Genomic DNA, 18,032 nt, shown 5'->3' with positions numbered 1-18,032 from the left:
TCACACGTTGGGGATTACAAGTGTGTGCCACAATGCCTGACACATAGAGCCCTTCTGAAAGCCATTTTCTGATCATTGAAAGGAGTAATCATACATTTACTCTAAATATTGTGCGTGTTTGGAGGTGTTTGCCCAGGTGTGTGCCTATATGTCTTACCTCTACGTGTGGAATCCTCAGGTTACTGGGGTGTGCGACGGGCATCAGCTCGGTCTTAGGATGGACTGGCTGGGCCATGGGGCTGCTCATTGGGTGTCTGTGTTTAGGTTTCTAGTTTTTATCCTTTCCTACCTTCTTGGAGAGTCTGCTTCATTGACTATGGCCACCAGGAGTGAGGGGCAGGGCCAGGCTCATATACCCAGGACCTCTAGGCCAAGCCTCTGAGGTGTATTGGTTAATGGGAGTTTTCTGTTTCTCTTTCTTGCCAGTCTCTCCCACTTTCACACACTCTGAACCCTCCTCCATGGTGCAGATAAAGCAACCCTACTGTAGGGACGTACTCCATCAATGCACCTCAGAGAAGCAAGGAGATGCTAATTTTATTAAGAAACAGGGACAAGGACACAGTATGTTGGGAAGGCTGGTATAGAGAGTGTAGCCTCAGCCTCTCTCACCACAGACCCCAGGACAGTGTCCTACCTCCAGACACCCATCTGGAAGGGTTGCGGGGCAGAGGAACTCTTGTCCACAGAAGGCAGTGTAGGGAAACACTTCTGGGGAGTTCATCCCTGTACTCCAGCCACAAGAAAAAGAGGAGGTGGGGCTGGGTCCCCCTCTCTTCCTTCCTTCTAACCCGTGACTTCAGGTCATCAGAGTGTCCTGTGGGAGGCTGTAGGCTCTTGGTAGCTGGTGTCAGGGCATGAAGTTGTCCCCTGGAGGCAGGGGACAACCTGGCTAGTGACTCAGGCTGGGATTCAGGCTCAGGTTCGGGCGGGGGTCCTGGGCAGGGCTTGCAGAGGGTGGTGGGGCAGCGTGGGTCTTCAGTGGTGCAGCGTGGGTCATCAGCAGGTCCCTTTCACAGGACTCTCACCGCAGGGATTGGCTAAATGATGCCATACTGGGCCAGTTCATGCAGCTCCAGGTGGTTGAAGGCCTCCCACGGGCAGATGACAGTGATGTCTGCAGGAAAAGTGTCATTAACGGGGACTCCACAGCCCCAGGACCACCCCATTCCCTCTCGCCTTGCTTTCTACTCCCCAAGTAAAAGTCACATCTGCCTAGGATGAGAGGCTAAGCTCTGGCTGCAAATCCTCCTAGGCAGAAAGCACCAACTCTGTCTTCTGGGTCCTGGCTCCAGTCGTGAGGGATGTGGCAGGCCCGAATAGGGAGCTCAAGGGACCCTTTGCTGAAGTTGGAAGGACCAGCAAAAGTTCCTTCTGTGTCTAGTGAACCTGCCCCATGGGAACAACCCCTCTCAGGGGGATCTGAAACTTGATGTTGGGAGAGAAATACGTACAGGATGGGAGGCAGGCTAAGCAATAGAGGGGAAGCTGGGACCTGTGGGAGTATGTCTGAGGGAGGTAGGGGACTTAGGAGGACTGTCCAGATGCAACAATCCTGAGTTGTCATACCTGTGCCCAAGCCTTCCATTCCAGGGATGTCATCCCCAAACCTGCGAAGACAGAGTGGTCAAGATGATGTCTCCAGGTCTAGATGGAGCCACCCCTGGGTGCCAGATGTCCTCCCCTACATCTGCTACTGGGAAGGGACTGGGGGCTCCCTTTCACCATCATGAGGCCAGTGTGCTTCCCAGAGATTCACAGGCCGAGGACCAAGAAAGGAAGAGTGAGCCCAGGTACACATGGGCAGACACCCATGCAATGTTGCCTGAGTGGGGATGGGCTGTAGGCCTCTACAGGAGTGTGCGAGAGGGTGCTGTGTGTGTCTCGGTGTGTCAGCTGTGACTTGTCCCTGAAAGGCACACATGAGCCAGGTGATGGTGCAGGTCTTTAATCCCAGCACTCAGGAGGCAGATGCAGGCAGATCTCTGTGAGTTCGAGGCCAACCTGGTCTACAAGAGCTAGTTCCAGGACAGGCTCCAAAGCTACAGGGAAACCCTGCCTTGAAAAACCAATAAATAAATAAATGAATAAGAAAGGCAGACGTGCTGGGCACTGGTCTCCAGGGTACAGCAGTACTGAGAAGTGTGGGTCTTTAATCGGAGAGAGTGACTGAATCACATGGAAACGGGGAAGCGTTACTATGGATTGATGCCATCCTCACAGGACAAGGTTATGACTCTACAGAGGAGGTGGCTAGAACAGAGACACTCGTTCCTCTCTGCTTTCTCGTGTTCTCTGTCTACTTATGATCAGCCTCTTTCCCTAGCATTCCTGCCACGATACCATCCTCCAGGTTGTAATACAGCCATCCGGTCTTTACCAGAGGCCAAACAGTTGAGACCACCCTTCCTGGAGCTTTCAGTCTCCAAACCCAAGGACACACAAATCTCTGCATAAAGCCTTCAGCTCCTATTGTTTTCTCAGAGCAACAGAAGATTGGCTAAGGCCATGCCTGTAGGTGTTCACATGCAGGTGTCTGTGTGTGGACAGGGGAATGTGGTGGGGTGCACACACATCCCTGAGGAGATTTGGGCGGTCTGCTTTCCAGACCTGCCTGGCTGCAGCACCTGGAATAAATGATAGGCCCTTGGTTTCCCCAAAACTCCTGAGGCCCTGGTAGTCAGGATGAAGTACTGCAAAGAACCATGGCCCGAGCTCCACACCAGCCCCTGCCTTGTCCTCCCATGCAGCCTGGGAAGAGTGTTCCTTCTGCGAAAGGATCCCCTCTGTCGTTCTGCTTACCCTTGGACGCCTTTCTTGGGGGGCTTGCTCTTGAACTGCCTGGTTTGTCGTTGTTTAAACTTAGGTGGTCCTTTCCTGGGCGTAACTGGTCCTCCTATAACCCGTGTGGCTGACCGAATCTCAGCCTTGGGTGGCTCCAGGTTCATGGTGAGGCTGGCAGAGACACTGACCTTAGCTTCTGAGTTCTGTCAGGCTGGTCTGTATTCCTCATGCAGGCTGGGGCAGACCAGACAGATGGATCCCCGTTGGCCCTTTCTCCTCCTTTCCAACCTAAGAGCAGAGGGCCTGACACCCACGAGCCACCCTGAGACATTGCCTCCCCTCCAGAGAACCACCTTCCAGCTCCACCAGGGCTTTCCAGCATTCTCCTGGTACCAGGAGGCACCTCCCACTGCTAGCAGCCACACAGGACTCATGAACTACCTTGTGCCAATCCCATACCCCTAACCCACATCAAACACATCCTTTTGACCCCCCCCATGTCCCAAACCAGGGCTTTTTATTACCTCTCCTTGAACACCCTTGATGTTGGCTCCCACACTGATGCCTGCACCCTCCCTCCCTCCCTCCTTCTCATCCACTGGAATCTGATAGAGCCTGTCACTCTGTGGAAAGCCTTCTGAGGACACCTAGAAGGGTAAACAAAGGACACCCCTTCCTAATCCTGCACCACGTGAGCCCCACAGCCTCCTACCTTCTCTTCCAGGTGATAAGCCCCAGGTTGCTTTCACTGGCCCCTTCTCGGAAAGGCCTTCTCTGACTCTAGAGGCCTCTTCTGACTCTACCTCATGGGATTCTGTATCTCCAGGTCCTAATTTATTTCTTCATACCACAATCTGGGGCTAAACTCGTTAATTGACACACGTGTTTTTAAAGTATGTTTGTTCATATTTATGTACTTGTTGGTTTTGGTATATTATCTTTTTAGACTTGGTGCTGATAAATAATGCTCCACAGAATGGAACACAGCGATGCCCTAAGGAAGAGGCCTGTCCTTGAACCAGAAGCCGCTGAACTGGGAACTCCTTACTTTCATGGCTCCATTTCAGAGGGCTAAGCCAGAAGCAGGTCTCAGGGAGAGCAGTTACACTAGGATTCTTCCCTTAGGCTGCTCCCTGGCTCGCTGACTTGAAGCTCAGTCTCGGTCAGACATTATATCAGGGCTCTGGAGAGGCTGAGCTGGCCTCTGCGGCTCTGTATCAGGCTGCAACCTAGAAGACACTACATAGGATGGCCCCTCCTCCTCTCCCTAAGAGCTCCAAGCCCCAGCGACCTTGTCCATGGACAGTACAGTTTCTATAATCCTATTAGCACCTGAAGGAGACTCCTAATCTCCCAGAGTTCTAGGAAGCTGCCTAAATAAACCTCACCTGCTGCTGAATACAGGTGACCCAGACAGGAGGTGTTGCTCCAACCCTTAGCTGTCCAAGAGACTAACTACGTCTTAGAGTCCCCTTTTCCTGCCCTAAGTCCTGTGTGGTGTGGTACTGGAAGCGCCTTAAGCCACTGCCAGTGGTCTGCTGGATCATCAAGGCTGAAACTGATCAGCAGAGTAGGCAATGCTCATTTCAATCTCAGCGGCTTCCCCTGCCCTTCTTAGTTCAGCCTCTGTCCCTGAAGCCAGCACCAGCCTATGAACCAGGACTCAAGAGCTTAGGAGACCAGGATGCTCAGTTCTGAGGCACCCATCCCTTACTTCCCAGTAGTAAAATACTTCTCTAGTCAAAGGCCATGAATCCCCAACAGAGCTCCAATGATCAGCGCTGTCTCTATGGAAACCACGCCTGAGATGCCTAACCCAGACTGACCTGAAGCCGGTACCACTTAGCTATATGGTCAGGTGGCTGGCCTTGGTAACAGGCACTACCATTTGACATTGTGGAGAAGCAGAGGAGGTGACTGGCAGGATGTCCTCTCCAAAGGACAGGGAAAGGGGATGAACTCTTAAAGACGCAAAGCTCGGCAGAGGTGGTAAAAACCTGTTGTTTTCCCCCAACCCCAACGCTGAATGAGCAGAGACCTGGCTGTCAGAAAAGGCAATGAGATGGGTCGCGACTCACCAAGCACTGGACAGGTCTCAGGGAGCCACAGGTGCCAGTCGGCTGGACCGGGGTCAGCAGAGCAGTGGCCTGGGGATTTACTCTTCTCTTGGTGAGCGGATTATGACTCTCTGCTGGGATGCCACACTAATGAGATTGCTGGGCCTTGAGGGAGTCACCACTGACTGGGATGCTGGGATGGGCAGAAGAAATTCAGGAGCAGTCAAGGGCCTGAAGGAAGGACATTCCGTTCCAGTAGATGGTCAAGAAAGGAAGGGGAAGTTTTATCTTCACCAATTGTGGGACGATGCCTCCAGAAACAACAGGGCCATTTTCCAGACAGTTCTTGCTTAGGCTCACCCATTCCCTTTCTGCCCCATCCACTGAGAAAACCGTGAACTTTGATGCTTTATGTGACAGCCCCTTTCCCCCCTTGCCTTTCAGCCCTGCCTCTTGCACTCCAACCCCAAGGTTTTTGCATCTGCTACTCTGTGTATGCGTATTCCATTTCCTGTGCCTGTTTCCTCTAACTTTGGATAGAATTGGTTTTCTTGTTTTTCTTTCTTTTTCTTTCCTTTTTTTTTTTTTTTTTTTTTTTTTTTTTTTTTTTTTTTTTTTTTTTTTTTTTTTTTGGTTATTTTGAGACAGGGTTTCTCTGTGGCATTGAAGCCTGTCCTGGAACTAGCTCTTGTAGACCAGGCTGGCCTTGAACTCACAGAGATCCGCCTGCCTCTGCCTCCAGAGTGCTGGGATTAAAGGCGTGTGCCACCACCGCCTGGCTTTTTTTTTTTTTTTTTAAAGACTTGGTTTTATGTAGTTCCATGCTGGCCTCAAACTGTCATGAAGCTAAGGATGCCCCTCAAGTACTGGAATTACAAGCATGTGCCAACACAGGCAGCTCCGCATGATTCTGTGTTAACTTTTGTCTTCCGCAAGGAAGTGCTGGGAGGAGGCACATTATACTGCTGGTGTCTGGGCCACTGTGGGGCACTTCACAGATGCATGGTGGTAAGCACCTGGGGATTAAACTGATGGAGGCCAGCATGGCAGAGTCTGAGAACTTGAGTGTCACTACCCAGAAGCGGACCTGGGCCCACTGCGAAGGACTGGCCAATGAGTTTTCTTCAAGGGCATCTTACACTGCACAGCCTTACTGGCCTCGGCCGCAATTGTCAGATGCTGGAAATGCTGACCACTGGTGTTAACATTTCCTGGAGACGTGAACAGACGTCTGCTTACAATAGGTACGGTGACTCCTTTAATCCTAACTTGAGAGGCAGAGGCAGGCAGATCTCTGTGCATTAGAGAAGTTCCAGAGCAGCCAAGGCTACACAGAGAGACCAACCATCTTTAGAACCTCTTTTAAGGACAAAATGCTTCAACCCACAGGAAACAGCTATACAAAAGTCTAGGACCTCATTGGTGTGGTCACCATTATCACGTTTATCTGGGCCCAGCCCCTGCAGTGTACTTTGGATGGCTTGCATCATCTGTCCAAGATGCCAGCCTGAACTGTGTTCTGTCACCCACTAGCAAAGTGCCCCGACTTTCTGGTTTTAATTTTGTCACAGGTCTGTGTAAAACACCAAACATGGAAAAAGTCCTATTTATCAGCTCAAACCCAACAGAAGGCCGGGCAGTGGTGGCGCACACCTTTAATCCCAGCCCTCGGGAGGCAGAGGCAGGCGGATCTCTGAGTTCGAGGCCAGCCTGGTCTACAAGAGCTAGTTCCAGGACAGGCTTCAAAACCAGAGAAACCCTGTCTCGAAAAAACAAAAAACAACAACAACAAAAAAAAGTCACCCTATAATCCCAGCTGTTCTCTTTAACAAAGTAGGTGGGCACAAACACATTTAAGTTCAGCCCCTGCTAGTGCCATGCAGTTGGTTCTGGAGCTCGATATCCCAGCTGTGTCTAGCAGGATTCGGAACTCTAAGGGATGACCCTAGGCTACTAAATGGTAGAAAGAAATCCCCTCCCCTCAGGTCCCAGCAGGAGACAGGGAGCAGCTAGGCCCCTCCCACATGATGGTTCTCATTTACTGCACAGGTGGGAACCAGAGCTGACAGTCAGCAGGACACCCCAGGTACAATGGGGCCTGGGGGGTGATCCTGTCATAGGATGTTCATTGACTGAGGGCTTTAGTTGATCTTCACTGGTGAGGAAACCTGTGGCTGCTAACAGGGATACAGAGCCAGACTGGGTATGCTTCCTTTGACAACGCAGGCAGTGGGACCACACAGTTTGGTTGGTGCAGAGAATTTATTCAGAGGTGAAGTTCTTACACATTACTTCCTATTCCTGGCAGACGTGTTGAGTCTTCCAGACTCAAGGATAAAAGTGGCCCTGTGCTTCTAAAGGGTGGCATCTGTCCACGGCCGGGAGTCCCACGTAAAGGGTGGCATCTGTCCACGGCAGGGAGTCCCATGTAAAGGGTGGCGTCTGTCCACGGCTGGGAGTCCCACATAAAGGGTGGCATCTGTCCACGGCCGGGAGTCCCACGTAAAGGGTGGCATCTGTCCACGGCCGGGAGTCCCACGTACACTGGCTCAGCCTCCACTCTGGGTGCGGAGCCGGAGTCGGATCTCCATCCTGAGGAAGGCCTTGAGGTTCTCATCCTTCACATGCTCCTCTAGAACGGCCAGGGCCTGTTCCCCCCCATCCTGGTAGTGTCTGAGCAGGGCTTCTGCATAGTCTACCCACACACAGTTAGGACAGCCGCTCATGCAGCAGTTTGTGGGAGGCTCAAGTGATGGAGGGTCTGGGAGCTTCTCCCGGGGCTGGGAGGCCTTTGGCTCCCCGTCATCCTCCGCACCTTCTTCCCTGTGGTCCATCCCCAACTCTCTGCGGCTATCAGTGACTCGCACTGGAGCATGGTGTCTGTGAAGAACACTGTGTCTTCCTCGGGGAAGACTCTGGCAGCTGCCCCAGCTGGAGGACTGTTGTGTGCCCTGCGAACATGGGATAACCAGTATGACTCTCCAGGAAGCTGGTAAGGCACTGGGGAATGCTCACCCTTCCTAGCATTGGGCTGATGGCTCAACATCCTTCTCGGCCTCCTCACTTCCTGCAGGACCGTAGACAAATTAATATTTCACTCTGTATACTGTTTCCCTATCTGTGAAACGGACACATTGGTTGGCATGAGAAGAAACTTGTTAAGGGCCCGGTTCAGTGCCAGGTACTGGGTCTGAGTTCCAAATGATTGCACAGAACTGGCTGACCCTCTCCAGCCACTAAACACTCCTCCGCTGACCACGCGGACTATCCGCGTCGTCCTCAGTCCTGTCGGCCTTCCGACATCACAAGAGAAGCTCAGAGGACATCGGGTCACCCCACTCTCCGCCTCTACTGCCTCTGGTGTTCACCCGTGACCCCGGTCACTAACTGGTACTTGGTCTGGAGCCCAAACCTGAAGAAAGCTCTCAGGGAGCGCGCTGACCGTGACTCTTCCAAGGGCTGGCTGGCCTCCCAGACCTGGGACACCCCGGCTGCGCGAAATGCTTCCCGCAACCCTGCGGGGGCAGTGCAGCCCACTCGACCCGCGAGAACTGGCCCGGTAGCAGAGCGCAGCTCCCACCCGGCCTCCCCCGGACAGGCTCCGCAGCAGTATTCCCATAGCCGGTGCAGACTCCTAGGCCAATGGCTTGGGCAGGACCACAGGAAGCGGAAGTGATGCTCACGGGGCGGGGTATCGCAAGAGGGCGGAAATGGCTTCGTGCCGGGAACTCCAGGAGTAGTAATGGCAGGGCCCGGGCGTGCGAGAGGCGCCCGTTCGGCGGGTCCTGGAGGCTCGGGACAGCCGCACGCTCGACGGCGGCAGCAGCAGGCGAAGGGACAGCAGCGCTCGGCCTTACCGCCGGGACAGCGCAGGTGGGTGGATCACCGGGAGAGGACCCAGTTGGGAGCTTTCTACCTCAGTCCAGGCCCCCGTTCAGCCATGTGTTGAATGAACGGAGGTGAGTGTCTCGTTTCTCGTGAGGCACGATCTGGGTAAACGGCCTTTTGCCTTAGCATGCTGAGAAAAATCCAGTTCAAGGCAGCCTGAGTCAAGGGTGAGGAGAGGACCGTCTGTATGTTCATGGATCTGGCACCATTTCTTCCTTATTTCGTTTCTGCTTATGTTGTCCTAGGGCAGGGTCTCACTCCTGGGTTCTCTTTCCAGCAAAGAGAAGAAGAAAGTGAATTGCAAGCCCAAGAATCAAGATGAGCAAGAAATCCCTTTCCGGCTCCGAGAGATTATGAGGAGCCGACAGGAGATGAAAAAGCAGCTCAGCAATAAGAAGAGAAAGAAGGAGGGTATGCAACAGCCCTTGCTGGGTGCCGGCGTAGCCTTGTCTGAATCCGTCCAGTTGCCCAAATCCTTCGAGGTGTTTGAGGCCGGAGTACACAGTGTGGGGAGGACAGCACCGTCCTGATTTTACAGCAGTGCTCTTATTTTTAATTTTGTCCATGCAAGCGTGAGTGGTCAGGAGGCGTGTGCATGGGTGTTGGATCCCCTGGAGCTGGAGTTACAGAAGCTGCCCAGTGTGGCTGCTGGGGAGCTAAACTACGTCCCCGAGGAGTATATATTCCTTGTGGTTGAGCTATCTCGCCAGTCACGCTGCTGTATTTTTGTTTTTGTTTTTTTGAGACAGGGTTTCTCTATAGCTTTGGAGCCTGTCCTGGAACTCGCTCTGTAGACCAGGCTGGTCTTGAACTCGCAGAGATCTGCCTGCCTCTGCCTCCCGAGTGCTAGGATTACAGGTGTGTGCCACCATGCTGGACACTCCGGCTTCTTTGTTCACCTGTGTTGGCAGGAGCCAGTGGCTTGTGAAATCACATCTGTAGGGTTGCCCTGAACTGAATATTGTAGATCGGTGCTCGTCCTTAAGCCTGGTCTTTGCTTCTTGTGGCTGTAGGAGGGGAAGTGGTCACGGGTTGCTTGCCGGTCACCAGCCACTCTGTCCTTTGTCCTCAGCCCAGGCGGCTTTCAAGGAGACACTGGAAAAGGAAGCAAAGGGGGAAGAAGAGACAGACATTGTTGTCCCCAAGTTCAAGCAGAGGAAGGGGGAGTCTGAAATGGCCTACGTCCAACGCATGGAACAGGAGGCCCAGCATGTGCTGTTCCTTAGCAAGAACCAACCCCCTCGGCAGCCAGAGGTGCAGGTAGCTCCCAAGAAGGAGAAGTCTGAACGGAAGAAAGCGTGAGTTGAGCCTGGAGGCCCAGGGCTGTGGGTCCTGGTGACAAGAAGGGGCGGTTGTCTGCCTTGGGCGCACTGCTGTAAGAAAAGCCCCTGTAGCTTGGTGTCTGCTAAGACATTATCCCCCAGGGAATCACCCTTGTGGAGTGACCCCTGGGAGGCTGGCTTCAGCCTGTCACCTGTTCTCTAGTGGGTTTCTCTCTAGTCTGTCTTGTTTGTGCAAGTTCTATACCTTCGTGGCCTGGTTTCTCTGACTATAAAGAGGAGTTAATTTCACTGTCACGATGTTCAGATGCGCTCTTGTGTTGCCCATAACGATGGTGATGGTGTTCAACCATTAGAAGCCCATTACAAGCTTGGATTCCCCCAACTTACTCAGTAACTTCCTGTTCCCCGCCATCCCTGACTGTACAGGCAAAAAAAAAAAAAAAAAAAAAATTTATTTAGATGCACTAACCTCAACTTTCAGGAAGAATTGGCCTGAGGTTGCTTTCTTTCTTTTGTTTTTTGTTTTTTGTTTTTGTTTTTGTTTTTGTTTTGAGACAGGGTTTCACTGTAGCTCTGGCTGTCCTGGAACTCATTCTGTAAACCAGGGTAGCCTCGAGCTCACAGAGACTTGCCTGGCTCAACCTGGGCTTTCATTGAAGTTGAAGAAAAATTCCAACCATGCATGGTCGTTCGTGCCAACAATTCCACATCCAGGATGCTGAGGTTATGGGCCTGCTGTGAGTTCAGGCCAGACAGGGTTGCAAACAAAAAGATGACCAACAAGAATGGCTACATTGTCTTCTTTTTCTCCTCACTAGTACAGGAGACATGTGTCCTTTTTATTCTTTCAAAGATGTAAAAAGATTGCTTTCCACTTCCTTCTAATATTCCAGTCAGACGAGCCAGAGCCATTGTGGTCTCCAGATGCTCACAAAGAGGAGGTGTGGTGTGTCACACCAAATGCTCACGAGGAGGTGTGGTGTGTCACACCAAATGCTCACGAGGAGGTGTGGTGTGTCACACCAAATGCTCACGATGAGGTGTGGTGTGTCACACACACAGTACTTTGCAAGGCCTTTGGATCCAGTCTCATAACTGACATTCAGTATGGAGTGTATTGTTCCAGCAGATACTCTATGGGTCTAGGCTGTGTGGGCAATCCAGAATGTCTAGGCTAGGCTTTGTCATTGTTCCCTGGGGCTGAGAACTAACTACTGACTGGGGAGCCTTTTGGGTGCAGAGCATGGGTTTGCCTCCCAGTTCCGTATCTTGAAGCCCTTGAGGTCAGGCTGACCTCTGCTGCACCTAAGATGGAACCAGCGCTTAGGAGTCTGAAAAACATGCTTTTTTTCCCCCAGGTTCCAGAAGCGGCGCCTTGAAAAAGCCCAGAAGAAAAGGGAAGAAAGAGCAGTGGACAGGCTGGAGCAGGAGCTGCTGAAAGGTAGCTCTTCCCACAGCAGGGACAGAAGCTGTAGTCCACACAGGGCTACCTGTTTGCCCCCAGACCTCCTTGCTGGCACCTCTGGACTCTTCCGGGCTCACCACTCGTAGGCCTGAGGATGAGTGAGTCCTGAAGCCCTCAAGAAAGGGCGAACGGGCGGTGAGTCAGAAATGCCACGGGCTCTGAACAGCAGCTTCTCTTCACTGACAGATACTGTGGAGTTTGGAGAGGTTGTGCTACAGCCCCCGGAGCTGACGGTCCAGCCTAGACGGAGCATTGGCAGAGATGCGGTACGTGGGGACCAAGTATGCAGGGAGTGGGGATCAGTTAGGTCATTGCTGTGTCTGCTGGGGGGCAAGTGTCCTGGACTATGAGCTGCAGGGAGTGGGGATCGGTTAGGTCATTGCTGTGTCTGCTGGGGGGCAAGTGTCCTGGACTATGAGCTGCTGAACCAATCAAAGCCCTTTGCTACCTTCTTTCCTAGTGAGCTTGTGCTACAACTTTCTCTCTCTTTCCTCAGCCTGGCAAGAAGTCTCTAATGTTAAAGAAGCTTTTGGGCGCTAGTGGTGGGTCCCTGACTCCAGCTACCTCACTGGCCCGCCAGCGGATTCTGGGGGAAGAGCGGGAACGGGCTGTGCAGGCTTACAGAGCCCTGAAGAAGCTGCAGCGACAGGAAGTGACATCTGCACACCCGCTTGGCAGCTCCTTTCAGAGGAAGCTGCAGACTTGTCTGTGATTCAGAGACCCAGGGGACCAATGTGCTGGAAACTGGCCCACAAGCTGCTATACCTGGCAGAGGAAAGACAGCAAATACTTGTCTCTGGATAGGGGCTTGAACAGTATGGGGGTGGGGGTGCTTTTCTTTCCCCGTCCCCTGAAGGTTATCCTTTTAAAAGTGACCACCAGTGAATCCTACCTCATACAGGGCAAGTTCCTCCGGCACCTGCCTGAGACACAGATGGGAGGGCTGGGGTTTTCCTGAGCCTGGCTTTATTCTGAAACAAGTCTCAGGGAAGACAAGCCAGGACTACTGTAGAAAGGACTCAGTCCCTTAATCCAGCTGATTACTGAAGCTGCTGTTGTAGGCCAGCCTGCTGTCTTAAGAGGCTCTCGTGGGTTCAGAGCCATGCAAGGCAGGGTAGCAGTACAGTGGGAGCAGATACACCCGGTGCAGGTGTGTCTCTCTGGTGGCTGGCAGTCAGCACCTTGTTTGCCTGCAGGGGTGTGTACAGAGGCCAGAGTACCCATCGAGGTTTGGTTTGGATAGAGATGGGGTGTCAGTACTGGCTGAATGCCTTGAGGTATAAACACCAGACTTCAGTGATAGGAAGGGCAGAGTGGTTATACCGAAAGGGTAGGAAAAGGTCTATGCCCTGAGTAGCGGGCCTTGGGGAAATAGGGCAGGCCTTCGGAGAGGACCAGGGATGGAATCTGTTTGAATGTGTCTCCCATAGTATTAAAGGTGGGAGGACCTGATGCTGGCTCCCGATAGTGAAACCTTGAAACTCTCCAAACCTTGGGAGTGCGGTCCCGCCCTAGAATCCTGGCACCTAGGAGGTAGAAGCAAAATAATTGGGTGTTCAAAGCCAGCCTTGACTACATGAGACCATGTTTCAATTAAAAAAAAAAAAAAAAAAAAAAAACACCCTCATGTTGACATCAAAAGAGCTAGGCTTGGGCCTTGCTTCTTCTGGCAGAACTTCTAGGGGCTTCTCTCTAGTTGTAAAAGGAGACTGCTCGTTTGTTTCCCAGCTGCCCAGACCCGAATAATCACACAGAAGCTATATTAACTACAACATTGTTTGGCCATTGGTTCTGCATTTTCTAGCTAGTTCTCACATCTTAAATTGACCCATTTCTGTTAATCTCTGTATCACCACGAGGCTGGTAAGGTTCCGGAGGTGTCTTTTTTCTTTGGCAGCTACATGGCATCTCCTTGACTCTGCCTACTCTCTCTCTATATCTCTGAATTTCCTGCCTGGCTTTACTCTGCTAAGCCATTGACTGAAACAGCTTTATTCATCACCCAATAAAGCAACACATATATGACCATATATGGGACAGCCCACATCATCTAGAACATCTAGTGAACCCATATGGAGTGCCTTTACTCTTCCAAGTTAGCATTTTCCAGAATGAAGTTTACTGACATTAAAGTTTACTCTCTTTGAAGTCTGGGTCTTTTCTCTCTGAAACACTTGTTCACAGCTCCAGTCTGTGCATGTCAGTGTGACTGGGGATGAGTGCTTAGACGTGCACCCAACATTAGCAAGGGCCAGAGGCCAATAAGTTGGATGCCTTGGCTATTTCATTTCCCACTAAGCATCTGAACTAGAGCCAGGGCCCATAGCTACTGTTATTAGAGCTGTAAGTTTTTGTGTTCTTTTCAGAAGCCATGTAAACCATCCAGTTAAAGCACAACTGGCTAGTTCTCTAACGGCTGTGAAGTGTATCAAAGAACTCTGGATAACTCTTGTTTAAAGAGCCCATACCCAGTTGGGTGGTGATGGTATGTGCCTTTAATCCCAGCACTTGGGGCAGAGGCAGACAGATCTCTGATTTTGAGGCCAGCCTGATCTACAAAGTGAGTTACAGGACAGCCATAACTGTTGCATAGAAAAACCTTGCCTTGATAAAAAGAGCCCATAACCACATGTGCTTTGGGTATGTCTTAACTTTAACTTTTCTTAAGCCCACACCCATGCTTTTAGGTGTTAACTAATTTTTTAAAAGATTTATCACATATTTAGCATTCCAAATCTCATAGATGGCTGAGTCACCATGTGGTTGCTGGGAACTTAATTCACAACCTATGGAAGGGCATGCAGTGCTCTTAACCCCTGAGCCAACTCCATCCCCTCTGATATCTTTTGAGTGCTTCTCTTTCTCAAATACCTTTATTAAACCCCAACTTTGCTTTATTACAAAAGGATTGTGTACTTGCTTAAGTTTCTCCAATGGATCTTGGGCCTAGTGATGGGATGGGGCTACCTGTCTAATATGGTTTTCCCAGTCTTCTGTCGTGGGAGAGCATGTAGCAGCTCTTGCTCCTTGCCTACTCCAGGTCAGACCAGTCATTACCGCCATTTTGGACTCCTGATGCTCAGAGCAGCAGTCTTTAAATGCTGGCAGGGAGGCTGGGGCATCGCCACTGTTCAGTACTGACGAGGTGCTGGTGTGCATGTGGAAATCAGGTCTTGATGGCATAAAGGGCAGAATACCTAAGGGTCCCCAGACTTCCCCACTTTGTGTCCTGGGTGGAAATCAGGCACCTTGATCTTAGTAACTGGCTGCAGGTTCTTCTCAGATTTGACCCCAAGAAGGATACTTAAAGATTATCACATTGATGCATGAGTCTCCCTAGTCAGTGTTCCCTATCAAGCTGGTTTGACAAGTCCCAGCAGAATGTCACAACCTTGTGTGACATCTGTACCGTACTGTCCACCCGTGGGAACTCAGATCCCTGTACGTGTCTTTGAATGATAAAAGCTCATTGAACAAATGAAACGGCTGGAGAGACAGCTCAGTGGTTAAGAGCAGTGGCTGCTCTTTCAGAGTGCCCAGGTTCAATTCCCAGCACCCACATTGAGGCTCACAAGCATCTGTAATGGGATTTGATTCTTCTGGTGTGCCTGAAGACAGGTCACTCATATGCATAAAACACATATTTAAAAGAACAAATGGAGCAATGGAAACACTCATCGCTGGTGGTGTTAAACCTCCCCATCTTTTTGTTGTTTTCCTGAGAGGGTTTCTCTGTGTGGCCCTGGCTGTCCTGGAACTCGCTCTGTAGATCAGGCTGGCCTTGAACTCAAGAGTGCCTCTGCCTCCAGAGTGCTGGGATTTAAGACTTGTACCACCACCACCACTGGCTTCACCTTTTTGTTTTTTGAGACAGTGTTTGTGTAGACCAGACTAGTCCGGAACTCAGAAATTCTCCTGCTTCTGTCTCCCAAGAAACACTCTACCACACCTGGTCCCTCACCCCTATCGTTTTGAGAGTCTCCCAACCCCAGTGTTGCCTGGGTTCTTCAATCCCTGAGCTCAAAATGATCCTTCCACTCTGGTCTCTTGAGTAGCTCAAGCCATGGCCCTGGACCACCACATCCTGCCTGGTTTTTGTTTCTCATTGAGACTTTTTCTTTTCATGGTGTTTTGCCTCCATGTATGTCTCTGTGAAAGTGTCAGATTCCCTCGACAGGAGGTACAGACAGTTGTTAGCTGTCATGTGGGTGCTGAGAACTGAACTCGGGTCCTCTGAAGAGCAGCCAGTGCTCTTAACTGCTGAGCCACCTCTCCAGCCCCCTTGAGACAGTTCTTATACTCACTCATTAACTTTATATATATATTTTTTCTGGGGAACATGGTTAGGATATCAGAAATCAGAAAGGCAGAGCTTGTACTAGCAAAAATATCTGGGCTCAGTGGAGCGGTACAGTCCAAAGCCCTCAGGCACAGATCCAGTTTCCTGGTCCCAGCAGCACTTTTATCTAGATAGCAGGAAGACATCCAGCCACCTGCAGTGGCTGCTTCAGAGAATGCATCTTCAGAGGCCAGATGACAGCAGCGTCTGTACATGTGCTTGCACAGATCCCTGCACAGATCCCTGTTGCTCAGGGACACACTGGGCGGGTCTGCTTCACCAGAACGCATCTTCAGAAGCCAGATGACAGCAGCTTCACGTCAGTCTTTGTCTCCAGGCACCGGGTCAGCCAGAATTCTCCGTCCTGCCATCAGCTGCTCATCTGTGCTGCTCCTGGAGCCAGAGCAGTACTGTTGCCAAGCCAGTGCCGTCCCTGGCACTTATTTCTGCTGTGGTGATGTTCTGCTTGGCACAAGCAATGATGTCTGGAAGCCTGATTAATGACTTCATCTCCTCCACGGTCATGTAACAGGGAAGGTCGCTGTAGTTAAAGAAGCACTCCATCAGAGAATGACCGGCACAAATTTGCCCCACCTGCAGCTGCACCTCCCCACTCTGGATCCCATGTTCTAGGCTGCACTCGAGGAGATAACCCCTTGGGACATCATCATCATCCCCTAGACCCATACATTTTATTGAAGAGTATCAGGACCGAGGCTTTTGCAAGTTCTTCTGCCGAAAGGAGACCCAAGAGCTGCACGCAGGATGCAGAGAGTTGGGTGGGGTTAGAGGCATCCATCACAAACTAGGAAGAAGAAACATAAGCTAAGGTTTTCCTGGCCAACCCTCCACCTGGGTATTACATGTGTGACTCAGGAAGAGCACACACAACTTTCTAAAATGATCATCTATGATGCTCGAGGTCGAACCTAAGGCTTCGAGTGAGCTGGGCAAGCACACGCCTGGCCCCAGAGTGGCTTTTAAGCCAAAGGTTTTGGAAACGGGTAGCAAAGGGAAGTTGTATGAGGATGACTTGGGGAGTCAGTGGTGTCTTTAAATGCATAAAGTTTACTCTTGTAGCCATCAATTCTCCGTCCCAGAATTTGGAGTTCCTTCCTTGTGGGGATGGGACCGACCAGGATATATACAGGTTGGACATATTCGGGTACCAAGGCATAGAACACTGCCTTCAGCAAGCCCTCGTGGAGTCTGAGCCCTGTTGAGGAGCTCAGACGGGTGCCTAAGAGTAAGCAATGCAGCCTAAGTACTGTTTCCTCAAGCAATCACCAAAACCCTATCCCATTGCAGGGATGGCTCGGGGTGACCCAAACACTGCTCCCAAAGAAGCTCTAAGTACTGACTCACCAGGAGCGAATGACAGTTTCCATAGTAACTGGACCAGATAGGGCTCATGCAACCCCCCAGCTCTCGGATGGTGATTTTCCTGTGGGCCACGATGTCAGTGAGGTTGGTGCCAACCTGTGTATATAGGAGGGAAACACGACGCACGAGATCAGTGTAAGCGCCGTGCTGTTGCGAACTCCTGGGTGGCAGCTCCGCGATGTGTATGTGGGGGGAGATGGTGGCTAAACCTCGATGGTTAGTGACAACTGTTCAAGCCCTTCAGCAGAGCTCGCCACCAAGAAAAGCAGCTCTCTGGGGACACCAGGTCATGGTCAACCTCAGAGTTGGGCCCTGAGGGTGACAGCGAAATAAGTCCCTGGAGAGAGGAGCGGAAAGTGCCCACGGGAAGGCGGGTGTGGGTTCTCGGCAGGCTCAGCGGTTCCGTGCAGGGAAGGCAGTACCCAAACCACTGACCATCGGCACCGCGGCTTCCACCTGGAGAAGCCCGAGGAGGCCACGTCAAGTCGCCCGTGTGAGTCAGACCCGAGAGAGACGGACACCTACCGTGGGCCGCGTCGGCGGAGGGTCCCCCAGGTCGCCCTTGCCATCTCCCGAGCTCAGCTGTTCGGGCGGTCAAGGTCCTGAGTGCGGCAGAGGGCGGGTTTCCCAGCCCGACGAACCCCGGTGCGTCCCCCGCCCTGCCCGGGGCCCGGCCCGCCCACACGGTGCGGAAGGATATTCTGTAGGCGTTTCACCAGCAGGGTCTTCCCGACTCCCGCAGCCCCCAACAGGAGACACATCCCCGGTCCTCCGGGGTCCCGTCCCTCGGAGCTGCGACACCGGGAGGCCCGCCTCCGCCGGGCTCTCATTGG

At 51.8% G+C, this 18,032-nt stretch overlaps 4 protein-coding genes across 12 annotated transcripts; 1 reads left to right on the top strand and 3 right to left on the bottom strand.

The window, feature by feature from the left end:
* Positions 1–517: 517 nt before the first annotated feature.
* Pde6g (phosphodiesterase 6G) lies at positions 518–8,373 on the bottom strand. Of its 6 annotated transcripts, none has more exons than XM_038326425.1 (5): positions 8,284–8,373; positions 4,863–5,034; positions 2,803–3,072; positions 1,570–1,610; positions 518–1,117 (listed from the first exon to the last, which is right to left on the bottom strand). In XM_038326425.1, exons 3-5 carry the CDS (start codon positions 2,946–2,948, stop codon positions 1,041–1,043), a joined length of 264 nt encoding a protein of 87 aa, XP_038182353.1. In that variant the 5' UTR covers positions 2,949–3,072; positions 4,863–5,034; positions 8,284–8,373; the 3' UTR covers positions 518–1,040. The 6 variants fall into 6 exon arrangements, with proteins under 6 accessions (XP_038182353.1, XP_038182352.1, XP_038182351.1 ...); XM_038326424.1 differs by having other exon boundaries at positions 2,803–3,087; positions 8,254–8,371; XM_038326423.1 differs by having other exon boundaries at positions 8,254–8,371.
* Oxld1 (oxidoreductase like domain containing 1) lies at positions 7,085–8,504 on the bottom strand. 4 transcript variants are annotated; one of them, XR_005285043.1, is made up of 3 exons: positions 8,254–8,504; positions 7,321–7,792; positions 7,085–7,246 (listed from the first exon to the last, which is right to left on the bottom strand). XR_005285043.1 is itself a non-coding variant. In XM_038326420.1 (2 exons), the coding sequence occupies exons 1-2, from the start codon at positions 8,458–8,460 to the stop codon at positions 7,391–7,393; spliced, it is 579 nt and encodes a 192-aa protein (XP_038182348.1). In that variant the 5' UTR covers positions 8,461–8,504; the 3' UTR covers positions 7,085–7,390. The 4 variants fall into 4 exon arrangements, 2 of the variants coding, with proteins under 2 accessions (XP_038182348.1, XP_038182347.1); XR_005285042.2 differs by having other exon boundaries at positions 7,085–7,212; positions 7,287–7,792; positions 8,254–8,503; XM_038326420.1 differs by having other exon boundaries at positions 7,085–7,792; positions 8,284–8,504.
* Positions 8,505–8,544: 40 nt separating this feature from the next.
* Positions 8,545–13,625, top strand: Ccdc137 (coiled-coil domain containing 137). Its single transcript, XM_038326422.2, has 6 exons — positions 8,545–8,714; positions 9,007–9,140; positions 9,802–10,027; positions 11,371–11,453; positions 11,664–11,743; positions 11,974–13,625. The coding sequence occupies exons 1-6, from the start codon at positions 8,584–8,586 to the stop codon at positions 12,187–12,189; spliced, it is 870 nt and encodes a 289-aa protein (XP_038182350.1). The 5' UTR covers positions 8,545–8,583; the 3' UTR covers positions 12,190–13,625.
* Positions 13,626–15,771: 2,146 nt separating this feature from the next.
* Positions 15,772–18,011, bottom strand: Arl16 (ADP ribosylation factor like GTPase 16). Its single transcript, XM_038326421.1, has 5 exons — positions 17,900–18,011; positions 17,725–17,783; positions 17,182–17,295; positions 16,506–16,621; positions 15,772–16,357 (listed from the first exon to the last, which is right to left on the bottom strand). Exons 1-5 carry the CDS (start codon positions 17,958–17,960, stop codon positions 16,195–16,197), a joined length of 513 nt encoding a protein of 170 aa, XP_038182349.1. The 5' UTR covers positions 17,961–18,011; the 3' UTR covers positions 15,772–16,194.
* Positions 18,012–18,032: the final 21 nt, after the last annotated feature.

The sequence above is a fragment of the Arvicola amphibius genome, chromosome 4 (genome assembly GCF_903992535.2).
Source record: "Arvicola amphibius chromosome 4, mArvAmp1.2, whole genome shotgun sequence".
NCBI lineage: Eukaryota > Metazoa > Chordata > Mammalia > Rodentia > Cricetidae > Arvicola > Arvicola amphibius.
Note: the sequence above shows the minus strand (reverse complement) of the source record. Positions and strands in the feature narration are given on the sequence as shown.